Source organism: Rhagoletis pomonella, unplaced genomic scaffold, assembly GCF_013731165.1.
Source record: "Rhagoletis pomonella isolate Grant_MI unplaced genomic scaffold, Rhpom_1.0 Rhpom_scaffold_03416, whole genome shotgun sequence".
NCBI lineage: Eukaryota > Metazoa > Arthropoda > Insecta > Diptera > Tephritidae > Rhagoletis > Rhagoletis pomonella.
In genome coordinates, this window is record NW_023461969.1 from 3,135 (window position 1) to 15,599 (window position 12,465).

Sequence of the window (12,465 nt, forward strand, 5' to 3'; positions counted from 1 at the left end):
TTAAGCGTTGGGTCGTTGTTTTAATTTCGTTGGCCGAAATTGAACGAGACTCCGCTTTAAAGGAAGATTTCGCTTTGGGATTGATTAATTGATAGAATCTCATAATATAAGATATAACTCTCAAAGCCCGTGACAAATCAGAAAATCGATCGAGAATGTCGTGAAAGTCGCTTACTTTTGTTGTTGCATGAACATGCACCCTTTTTCCTTCAATGGTTGTGTCATAGTCCGATTCTTGTGCTGGCCATCTCGAATAGGCTTCTTGTAACCAAGAAGGACCCTGCCACCACAAGGAGTTGTTGACTATATCACTCGCCGAGAATCCTCTGCTGGCTAGATCCGCTGGGTTTGAGGACGAATCCACGTGGCGCCAATCTTTGTTTCCTACCTTGTCTACTAGCTTTGTTAACCTGTGGGCAACAAATGCTGACCCCGAACATGGAGGTTTTTGAATCCAAGCTAAAACTACCGTTGAATCCGTCATCAAATTCACCTTCAAATGAGCAAGGCTAAGGTTTTCAACGACAGTTTCAATTGTTTCGGCCAGTAACACTGCACCACACAACTCCAATCGGGGCAAAGATATTGTTTTGACCGGCGGTACCCTTTTTTTTGCCATAAGTAGGTTGACGAAAACTTTATCCTCAGTCTGAACCCTTAGAAAAACTGTCGCAACGTATGCCTTTTCCGAAGCATCGCTAAAGCCATGTATTTCTACATTATCGGTTTGCGTGAAATATACCCATCTTGGTATGCGGATGTTGTTTAATTCCGCGTAATCATGCGTAAATGCTTGCCAACGATCCCAGGTATTTGGAGATACGGTTTCAACCCAACCTGTTCCTTCTAACCAAATATTCTGCATAATGATCTTGGCGACGATTATAACCGGCGCAAGCGATGGCTGAAAGTATTGCCCTCTTTGTAATAATGCTACTATTTTCAATTGGTTTCGCTATAAAGTAGAAGTAATCGGAATGGGCGTTCCATCTGATGCCCAAAGCCTTTACTGCACTGGTATCTTCAAACTCTAAGAAATCTTTACTAAGTAAATGACCTTTTGGTATTCCTTGAAGTATTTTGCTAGAGTTTGAAGTCCATTTTCGTAATGGAAACCCGGCTGAATTTAGCACCTGTGATATCTCTTCTCGAGCTCTTATCGCGGCTTCGACGCTATGTCCCCCGGCGAGTACGTCGTCAACATACATACATTTTCGCAAAATGTCAGATGTGATTGGATGAGAGCTCTCCACATCATCAGCAAGCTGGTGTAATGTCCTTATCGCAAGGTAAGGAGCACAGTTTATGCCAAAAGTCACGGTTTTTAATTCGTACAAACTGATCGGATCTTTTGGGCAATTACGGAAAACTATTCGCTGATATTTTGTTTGATTTTGATTTACCCAAATTTGTCGATACATCTTTTCTATATCGCTGTTGAATACGTATTTGTACAGTCTCCAACGTAGTATAAGAATGGGTAAATCGGCCTGAAGTACTGGGCCTGGAAGAAGGACATCATTCAAACTCATGCCATTAGCGGTTGGGCATGATGCGTTGAGTACAACCCTGACCTTTGTAGTGGTGCTTTCTTCCTTTAAAACGGCGTGGTGAGGTAAAAAATAGCAGTCCGTTGAATCTGGTGAGATGTTTTTATTAATTTTTGACATATGTGCTAGTGACTCGTATTCAGATACAACCCGGTTGTACTCTGTTTGAAGGACAGGTATTTTCGCTAGTCGCGTCTCGTTCCGGTAGAACTGAGAGCATGCACTTTTCAGCGAAGGTCCTAAGCACACATTTTTCGGAAAATCCCGTTTAAAAGGTAGAGACACAATGTATTTTCCATCTGTATTGCGTGTCGTAGTTGCTTTGAAGAGCTCTTCGCAGTATTTATCATCTTCGTTGATGCCTTTTTTCTTTGGGACATCCTCCAGCTCCCAAAATGCAGCTAGCTGCTTGTCCAACGTGACTTCGTTAAAATACGATACGATATTGTTGGTTGGACTGACTGAACCCGCGCGACCAGTCAATATCCAACCGAACACGGTCTCTTGGGCGAGAAGCGTATTTAATACGTTCTTCCTCATTCCGCTTAAAATTATTTGCGGGTAAATATCTCCTCCTAAGACAAGGTCAACTGGCTCATTGACGAAGAATCTTTTGTCCGCCAAGACCAAGTCTGGGAACGATTGCCGCATCATTGCGCTTATCTGACAAGGCGGAAGATCCCCGGTTAATTGTGGTAAAACCAGCACGATTGCTTCTATATTAATTAACGGGTCTGTGGGAGACCGAAGTTGAATAGCAAACGCTTCTTTTACCTGCGCAGATACAGAGTTATTGATGCCCGAAACTTGGGCATGCAAGCGTTTTGATGGCATGCTGATTCTCCGTTTGAGTCTCTCAGTAATGAACGAGCACTCAGAACCAGAATCTATAAGCGCTCTAGCCGAAAAATGTATACCATTATAGTGTATGTTTACGCGTGCTGTTCCTAACAAAACTCCTTTACTTGTATTTGCGTAACAAGAATTTACATTTGTAACCGATTTGATGTCTCCTTTTTCAGACTCGCGTCTTGATTGAGCCTGGTTTGGAGTCGATTCTACGTTACCCGATGGATCAGTTGTTGCTCTTGGCTGAATTGGCATATGGAGCAACTTGTGATGTCTCGAATGACTAGTTCTGCAGTTAAATGAGCTGGTACATCTTGAGACTGTGTGCCCAGCAGATAGACAATTCAAGCAACTGCGAATGCTCTTCACGTAATCTACTCGCTCCGTCGGCTTTAGACGCAAAAATCTGTCGCACTTAGATAGCTTGTGTACATTGCTGTTGCACATTTTACATGTCGCCTTTGCTACACTGGCTTGAAAGGCGCCAAGCTTTTTTGCAGGTGTCTCTGCAGAAGTCCGAGAGCTTGGTGGTTTAGGTTTCGAAGCTATATCTCCCCTGAGACCTGTGACGGTTTCCAGTGTTTGAAACCGATTGGATAGGAATTTATCCATATCTACCCATTTAGAAATCTCAGTTTTATTTTCTATGGTTTGCTCCCATAGTGCCAGTGTCGTTTCTGGCAGTTTTGTCTAACACAAATATGTGAATATTGCATCCCAATTTGAAACATCAATCTGATGACACTGAAGCGACGAGATGCAATTATTAATGTCGCGTTGCAGTTTCTTGATGGAGCTACCGCATTCACTCTCAACTGCGTTTAAATAATACCTTAATAATACCTTTAATTGAGCATTGACCAGGATACGTTTATTTTCGTACCTGTCACATAGATTATTCCAGGCCGCACCAAAGCCATCGTTGGTTAATGGGGATCTCTGCACTATTTCCTTGGCCTCCCCTTGGGTTTTTTGCCGGAGGTGATACACCTTCTCAACTGGGGTAAGGCGCTTATTTAGAATGTATATGGCCGTAAACATATCCCTAAACGATGGCCACGAAAGATAATCTCCTTTAAAAATGTCTGTGTCACAAGGAGGGAGATGAATATTAAGCTCGCGACCTGACTTGTATTCGCTTTCCTTTTCAGTATTTGCGAGTTGCTCTGAAAGATCAGCGATTGCTGCTTGGCACCGCAAAAAACTGAAGTACGTGCTTTTATACTTCTTTTTAACCGATGCCAGGTCTTTGGTTTAGAGCTCTTTTGATGCGCAAAGCTCATCATAAGACCCCTTTACCTTTTCCCACAGAGCCTTTAATTCATCCTTTTGGAAAGTTAAGGAGTGTTTTGTGTGCTCTGATGGCTGCATAGAGTTGTAGTCAGATTCAAATTCTGCTACTGAATCTGCCTGACGAATAAAGGTATCCATTTTTGGCAACCAAAGACCACTCAATTGGACGCAAGAAAAGAAATTTGTCTGTAGTAATAGAAAACGCCGATTTGTAGGAAAATATTGCTACTAACCGCTTAGCCCGAAATAAGCCCAGTTCTTATAAGAACAACAAAAGATAATTTGTATATTTAAGTAATGACTTATTTATTTTCCAGCCAAGTGAAACTGTTGAGTACGTAATTACGTATATATGCGTATATGCAAAAGAAATGTGCAAGTCACTCGCCACCCAACTTATAAAAAATGTGATGTACGTGTGTAACTAATTAGAATCCACAATATGCAATTTATTTAAAATTTCTAATGAAAAAATTTTGTTTGTTCAAGCGCGGCTGTGATTTTGTGCAACAAACAAATAAATGGGGGAAACTACCCAGTGAAGTGATCAGCTATATGTACAAGCGCGCCACTAATAATAGACAAGTGCAATTTGAAAAGAAACCAAAGGAGTTTCGCAAACTATACTTGAAGTTACGCGATTAATAAAATGCAAATAAAAGTGAAAGCCAGTAAAATGAGAAAAAACTAAATTCTGTGCTTTGCAAGAAAATAATAAATTTTATCAATCTTGTGCTTCGGTAAATGCGACTGGTATTTTTACACAAACAACACCATATCAAGAATCAAAATGGACGTTCGCGCAATTCGTTAATGTTAGCCGATACACCAATAAACGTGAAAATGTTATATTTTTTTATTTTCGGAAAAATATTAAGCACTGAGTTTTCTCCCCTTTTTATTTTTACAAAATAATCACGCGCGTTTTTTTTTTTTTTGTTAAGATTCATACACACACAAGTGCAATGAAATTCAACCACGTACCTTAATGTGTTGTTATATGCCGTGTAGTGCGATATGCTGGTTTATTAAAAAAATGTGTTGCTGACACTAGTGGTGCTGTGATGCAAACGTGATGCTGTGATGCAATACAAAACGTTGATTTGATGAACAGCCGGTTAAGCGATGAACCAAAAAACTCTGCTTGTGTAGTAAGCCGAAGAAAAAACGCTTGATATAGCTCTTGTGGCACGTTGGTTGTGGTGCGAAAAAACTCAGGTTGTCGTAGACGTAGACGAACGTGATGCTGTTGTGACCAATGTGGAAAACTGTGGCGATCGGTTGAGGCAGTTGAAATACTCAGATGTGATGCTATGTGGACTGTATAATTTGGTTACTTTTTAGGCTCGAAGACCAATATTTTCGCAGGTGGCGTCGCACGAAGATGGAGCGCACCAGCGTAAAGTTGATGTAACGAAAAATAAGAATAAATAAAAGACACAGTGGTTTTAGTACAGTGAAATCAAAGGTCGTTTTATTTGTAGGTATCTGTGCGTTTAAATACTTTCATACACAAGAATTGGCTTACCAAACGAGGTGTGACAGCTGCGATATCTCCTTTCAGACGGTCTTCTAACAAGTGAAGAAGTGCTAACAAACGAAAAGGGATGTAGCCCACCGCACAGTAACTTTCGTTAAGTTTCCCCTCCAATAAGTTACCGTACAGTGGGGCTTATTGTTAGCGGCTGGAAAGATAGCCGTAACTTATATATGTGTTTGTGTGCTCTTACATCAAGTGACAAAACGCGGATTAGAGCGGTGCAATATATTTAGGTTGCGGACCTAAACAGGCAGTATATCGTTTCGTCAACAACATTTGTTCCACAACTGTAAACTGGGTGCCAAGACGTGTATGCTCTGACTGTTTGTGTGATGACAGGAGATACTACTTCATTTCGTCCTCGTTCACCACCAGACCCATTCGCTTTGCTTCTCTATCCAATCCCGAGAAGGCAGAACAGACGTAGCCCTTGTTTATATCGATAATATCGATGTCGTCGGCATACGCCAGCGATTATACGCTCTTGTAAAGTATTGTGCTTGAGCGGTTCAGTTCTGCGGCTCTTATTATCTTCTTCAACATCAGTTTAAGAAATCACACGAGAGGGAGTCACCTTGTCTGAAACCTCGTTTGGTATCAAACGGCTCGGACAGGTCCTTCCCTGTTCCGACGGAGCTGGTGGTATTGATCAACGTCATTTTACACAGCCGTATTAGTTTCGCGGGGAAACCAAATTCAGACATCGCGGCATAAAGACAATTTCTCTTCGTGCTGTCGAAAGCGGCTTTGAAATCGACAAATAGATGGTGTGTGTCGATTCTATTCTCGCGGGTCTTTTCCAAGAATTGGCGTATTGTGAATACCTGATCTATGGTGGATTTGCTAGGCCTAAATCCACACTGATAAGGTCCAATCAGTTCGTTGACGGTGGACCCCAGTCTTTCGCACAATACACTTGATCTTTTAACCTATGTATACTTAGAAGGCTGATTCCACGGTAGTTGGCGCGAATGGCGGGATCGCCTTTCTAGTGGATTGGGCAGAGCACACTTACACTGCATTGTAACACATTTACTAAAAACCCCTGGTAACTTCCTGAAAAGAATACGAATGTTTTTGAAACTAATTTACGATAAGAATGTTCAAAGCTCTATTCACCTTGAGCAAAAAATTTCGAAATTGCAGCCCGTAGATTCTCTCAAGGATGTGCCTTTTTGCGAAGGCTGCTCATCAATAGTCTTTGCGAATCGACGTGAGTGCCTTTGTAACATAGCTATGCTACAGGAAATGAAATGTAATCCAAATTGCGGCTGGTATTTTTTTGCTATCACATACTTCCATTTTCAATATTTATCACCACTAAATTGGACTATTTACCACCATTAAAATGCGAGCAAATTTTTACAGCTGCTGTTGTTGTACAGCGCCACTTTCGGACGGGTAAAATACTAAAATTTAGGCTAAGTTTTTTTAGCGAAAGGGAGGGCAGAACCGCAATTTTTGGGGATAGCCAAAAATTCGGATAAAATGTTAAGCTTTCGCATTTTAGCATATTTTAGCGATAGCGAAAGTTAGAATCCGGCTGCTGGTCGACACAGTTGGCTTTGATTTCTAAAACAACTTCATCAGTAAGAAACGGGATAATAATTCCAAATTTTCGTCTTTGTTTGATATATAATTGCAAAAAAAACGCGGTTTCATGAAACTTTCGCAAATATCAACAACACCAAATTTGTTTTTCAACATGGTTGACAACCGAAGAAGCCTTTCTTTCTTTGAACATCCAATCAGCCAAACTGCAAACATCTCGCCTTTTGTAATAGCATGATAGCCCAGACAAAAACTGTTTTTCTTGAAAACGGCTAAAAACGACGGCTTAAGTAAAACAAGATCAATTCATTACATCCCAGTTTATCAATTTCCATTTCCATTTTATTTACCGCAAGTTAACAAAATTGTAAAAGCTTGCATTAAATCATAAATGGAAATAAATCAGAAAATTTTTGAGGTTATGCAAATAAGTCAGTTTGTTTTGCAAACAAATGATAAAAAGTCACTTTTTTAAACTAGAACATAGGTTCTCACTTATATATTTTTTTCCAGTAAAAATTTTCCGTTGATTATTCGGACTTTATAAAAAAATGCACTTTAAACTTAAGAAATAAACCGGTTGCGCAAACAACGTGTCAATAAAGTTTTAAAAGTGTAACTTTGTTGGATTGCTGTCTAACGGTGATTTTTATTTTACAAAGACAAAGTGAAGTTTCTGTTATTTTGGAGTATTCCCTACAGAATGACATCAAAAAATAATGTAAAACTGCATTTACGAAATTGGACTTTCGCACAGCCAAATGAATCATTTGACCTAATGTGCGTTGGATCGAATCCAAGTTGAAGAAATCTGATGGGGAAATGTGGTGATCTCCGAAATAGCAGCTATAACTTCTACCAGAAATGTAAATTGTGTTTTTTTCAATATAAATTTTATTAAAAATTTTTGAATATAGTTACAAAGTCCTTTAAAAACTACAGTCGTCAGAGAGAAAATCTAAAAACGCAGTTTAATTATATTTGGCACATGGTTTCGTGAGTATGTTCATTGCTTCGTGTGTTTTGAAATTCTTTTGTTTTTGTCGCTCGGTGTAATTAGCTGCATATAACTACGCATTTCAACATTTGTACAAAAATTCAAAAAATATTCACCAACATTTCAAACTTTTTACTCAGAATTTTTATACAAATTTTAGGTAGGCAGTTTTATAGCCCATTAAATTATAGTAGGATAAAGTGCAAGTTTGAAGTGGCTTTAAACATCCTAGATTTTTTATAATTTTGTTTGCTGGTTGTGTCACGCATTTTCTCCCACACAAAGGATGTTCTAAAATTTTTTTACATGGAAGAAAATGCCCAGCATCGGAAAAAAATTACCAAAAATCAATGGTATTTTGTAGCTGCTGGAAACTTGCACGTCATCCGACTATAATTTAATGGACTATAAAACTGGTTACCTACCTAAAATTTTTCTAAAAATTCTGAGTAAAAACTTTGAATATTTGGAAAATATTTTTTGCATTTTCTTTAATTTTTGTACAAGTTTTGAAATGCGCAATTTATAACTGCTTGTATGTAAAATGAAGTAGACCTTTATATTATAAAAAAAATTTTAAATATTAATTAAACAAGAGAAATATAGACAAAACTGGTATAAATAAGGTCTTTCTTTTATTTCTGCCACTAGTATTATGAACTTCTTTCAACCACAAAGTACATTTATTGACTTAAGGTTTTTTGCATCGAGCTTTTTTTGACATAACTTAAGTTTATCAGATATGAACTCGCTAAAGTATTATTAAATGCGTATAAATTAATAATAATTTAAAAATTAACTCCAATACAAAATTTTGATCCCGAATAAATTTTAACCTTTACATTTGACGAAACGTGGTGAATAAAACTTGTACTACACAAGTTGCGAAAATAATCTTAAAAACTTACGTGTTTAATGGGGATTCCAAAATGATATAAAAGTTATAACCTTTAAGTTTTTCTACTGTTGTTATTACGATTTTAATCTAAAAGGATGCTTATCTATACTAATTATATAAAGAGAAGTCCCTTTTATTTGTAACAGGTATTCTCGCGAACGGCTGGTCCGATTTTCATGAAATTTTGTATATAAATAGCTTTCAGTAACCACCATGTTTTCGGCTAAAAAAAATTTACTTTTTTCGGGTAGGTGGACCAAGGACCGATCTATTCCAAAAAATCGTATTATAGTCCGATTTGCTTAAAATTTGGTACGTAAGTAGCTTTTTAGCATATAGTAGCATATATGATCCGTTTTTTCCGGGAAGTGGTCAAGGGACCGATCTATTCGAAAAAATCGTATTTACGGTCCGATTTGCTTAAAATTCGGTACGTAGCACAGTGCCGCGAAGGTGGACAAAAATACAAAAATCGACTGTCTTGAAACTTAGATGTTTTGATGTCAAGTTACAGCTAAATCTCCAACTAAGAGAAGTTCATAAGTTATTTTGTGATAAAAACAACTTTCAGCCTCACACACCCCCTCAAAGTACACCTATTTTCTACATACCATTTCATTTCGGCGATTCGCACATAAAAGTGGTCGCAGTTAAAAATTTGTTAAAAATACATTTTTATTCCTAGCAAGATCAACTTTTGCACTTTGATAAAGATATATGCGACAAACCAAAAAATGTATGGTTCATGGAAAAAAAATTTATACAAATATTTGTTTTTTATTAATAAATAAATATATGATTAAACATACCAAAATCCGAAAATTGGCAACCTTTGGAGACAAAAAAAAAAAAAACATCTTGAAAGTTCGTGAAATTTTTTTTTTTGGTTATGGTAGTTTGGACCTTCTACTAACAGAAACAATCGAAATCTCTTCCAACTTTTTCCAATATTTGAAAATTTTCAATTTTGAAAAAGTGACTAAATGCCTTTTTTTGGTATTATTTTAGCTGATCTATATTTACAATACTTTTTCTGAATGCCCTAAGATCTAAATTTTTGGTTCGCTCTTCAAAAATAAGGTGTTGAATTAAAGCTAAAAGTGCCAAAACAAAAGTTAAGAGGTACAGGGTGCTTTGAAATGAAAAAAATTATCAGCTAATTAAAATACTTAAATATGCATCACGGTATGGGAGCCAAAAACAAAGGTATACGAAGATTTACATATATATATATATACATATATATATATATATATATATATATAGAGCAATGACACCAGTTTACAAAAAGAAATATAAAACAGAGAAACAAATATTTAAAGGGTTCTGATCTCAGCTTTAATAAATACATTGTTGAAAGTGACGAAGCAGACAAAAGCATGGAATCATTTGAATCAGTGATCACTTCCTCCTCTTCTGAGGACTCTGAAACTGAGTGATTATAACAACTAGTTCGGTTTTTATTAACATATTATATGTTATTACCATATAACAGCTATTATTACTTACTTACTTAACAGTGATTATGCTTTATTTTAAATGAAATCAAAAGAATTTTTTTTTCTAAAGGTTAACATGTAAGGAAAACCGACTTAATTTTTCAAATTACCATATGTATTCACTTAGGAAGTAAAGTTTAGACGAATTTTGACTATTAAGACTATTTTTCTTATATTTTGATATGGCATATTTCATTTTTAAATAATCATGTGCAAAAACTCGATGTTTTTTTAATGGGTACCCGTTACAAAAAACCGATTACTTTCTTAAAATTAGAGTAATATAGACACTTCAGATGTAAAGTTTCAATAAATTCTGACGACTCCTTCCTGTTTTCGTAAACACCACAATCAGCAATGATTATGCCTTATTTGTCTTTCATATAGTAATGTAAAAAAAAAATCTTTTTTTTTTTAATGGGTACCCGGTACCGAAAAATCGATTGCATTTTTGAAATAAGCATGGCTTAGTCCTTTTAGGTGTAAAGTTTCAACAAGTTCTGAATACTATTTCGGTTTTTATAAACATATGTCTACGATGATTATGAGTTATTTTGCCTTTTTATAAAATTGTAAAAAAATTTTTTTTTTAATTAAATGGTAAGAGATGCTGAAAAACGTTTTTTTTTTTCTTAAATTGCCGTGATATAGTCCTTTCAGGTGTAAAGTTTCAGCCCATTCTGATGCCTCCTTCCACTTATATCAACACATGTCCACAATGACTATTTTCATATAAAAATGCAAAAAAAACTCGGTTTTCTCGAAATGAGTAACCGGTATAGAAAAACCGATTTCATTTTTGAAATTAGAGGGGCATAATACTTCTAGGTGTGAAGTTTCAGCCAATTCTGACCACTCCTTCTATTTTTGTCCATCATTTGTATGGAGTCGCGGCACTGTGCGTAGGTAGCTTTTTAGCATATATTAGCATTTATGATCCATTTTTTCCGATAAGTGGACCAGGGACCGATCTATTCGAAAAAATCGTATTTACGGTCCGATTTGCTTAAAATTCGGTATATAAGTAGCTTTTTAGCATATATGATCCATTTTTCCCGAGAAGTGGACCAGGGACCGATCTATTCGAAGAAATCGTATTTATGGTCCGATTTGCTTAAAATTCGGTACGTAGGTAGCTTTTTGCCTGGATAAGCTTATAGATTCCTGTTTTCCAATTTTCATGCAATTTCGAATATAAATAGCTTTGAGCAACCACCATATCAAGAGGCGAATTCGTCACTACGCAAGATTTATTTGCGTCAATCAGAAACAACAGATACTGCCAAAATATAATTATAATATATAATATATCTCAACTAATATATATTTTGAAAGCCGTTTCTTAGCTTTCGCAAGGCTCGAGAGCGGCTGAACCTATTTTTTTGAATCTGCCACCTGCCGCACGTGTCCCAAGGATGGTTTTAGGCTGAAACAAAAATCTATATGTAATGGGGGCGTGACACCCCCCATACAAACCGAATTTCTCATGCTACATTTCTCTGAAACTGTGCATGGTAGAGTTCTGGAACTTGGTATGGAGATACACGAAATCAATCGCATACTCATGCAGGAAAAGGGCAGCTGTTGGAAAGGGGGGCGTGGAACCTCCCATATAAATCGAATTTTTATACTGTATATCTCTGAAAGTATTCATCGTACAGTACTGGAACTTCGTATGGACATATGTATGTAGTCGAAATCAAGCCCATACTCATGGAGAAAATTGGGGCTATTTGAAAAGGGGGTGTTAGGCCTACAAACGTACCGACCTTTAGCTATCTTTGAATGTATTTATAATTCTTCTGTAGGTGTGTTTGTCAGTGAAATCCTCCTAAATGGTTGTACGGATTTTAACGAAACTTTTTGTGTGTGTTTGGGTGGGTCTCTGGATGGTTTAGCTTCACAATTTAATCCGACAGTTGGCGCCGATTTGGCTAATGTTTTAAATATGTATGCAATACTATTGCAAAAACGTGCTGCCAAGTGGCGCTGAAGTCGAGTTATTACTAAAAATAGCCAAGTGAGAAAAGGGGCCGTGAAGGTCAGATTAAATCGACCTGTTGCACCATTGGGTATATCGAACGCTCCTGCGTTGCGATTGGCCCAATGGATGTGATTTTCCAATATTATTATGCGTTCAAACTTTTAAGGTATTTCGTCTGAAATAAGTATATGTATATTGCATTTCTGTAGAACAATGATTCGCACCCATTTTGAAATTGCCACCAACTATACTGTAAAGCTTCTAGGACATTCACTATAGAACCGGGTCATTGTTGCCGCCAGGG

The 12,465-nt window shown here is 37.1% G+C and overlaps 1 protein-coding gene across 1 annotated transcript; it reads right to left on the reverse strand.

Annotated features, from left to right (window-relative positions):
• Positions 1-851: 851 nt before the first annotated feature.
• LOC118754121 lies at positions 852-3,011 on the reverse strand (the record flags this gene model as incomplete). Its single annotated transcript, XM_036488980.1, has 1 exon — positions 852-3,011. A coding segment is annotated over exon 1 (2,160 nt), but the record flags the coding sequence as incomplete, so codon positions are not given.
• Positions 3,012-12,465: the final 9,454 nt, after the last annotated feature.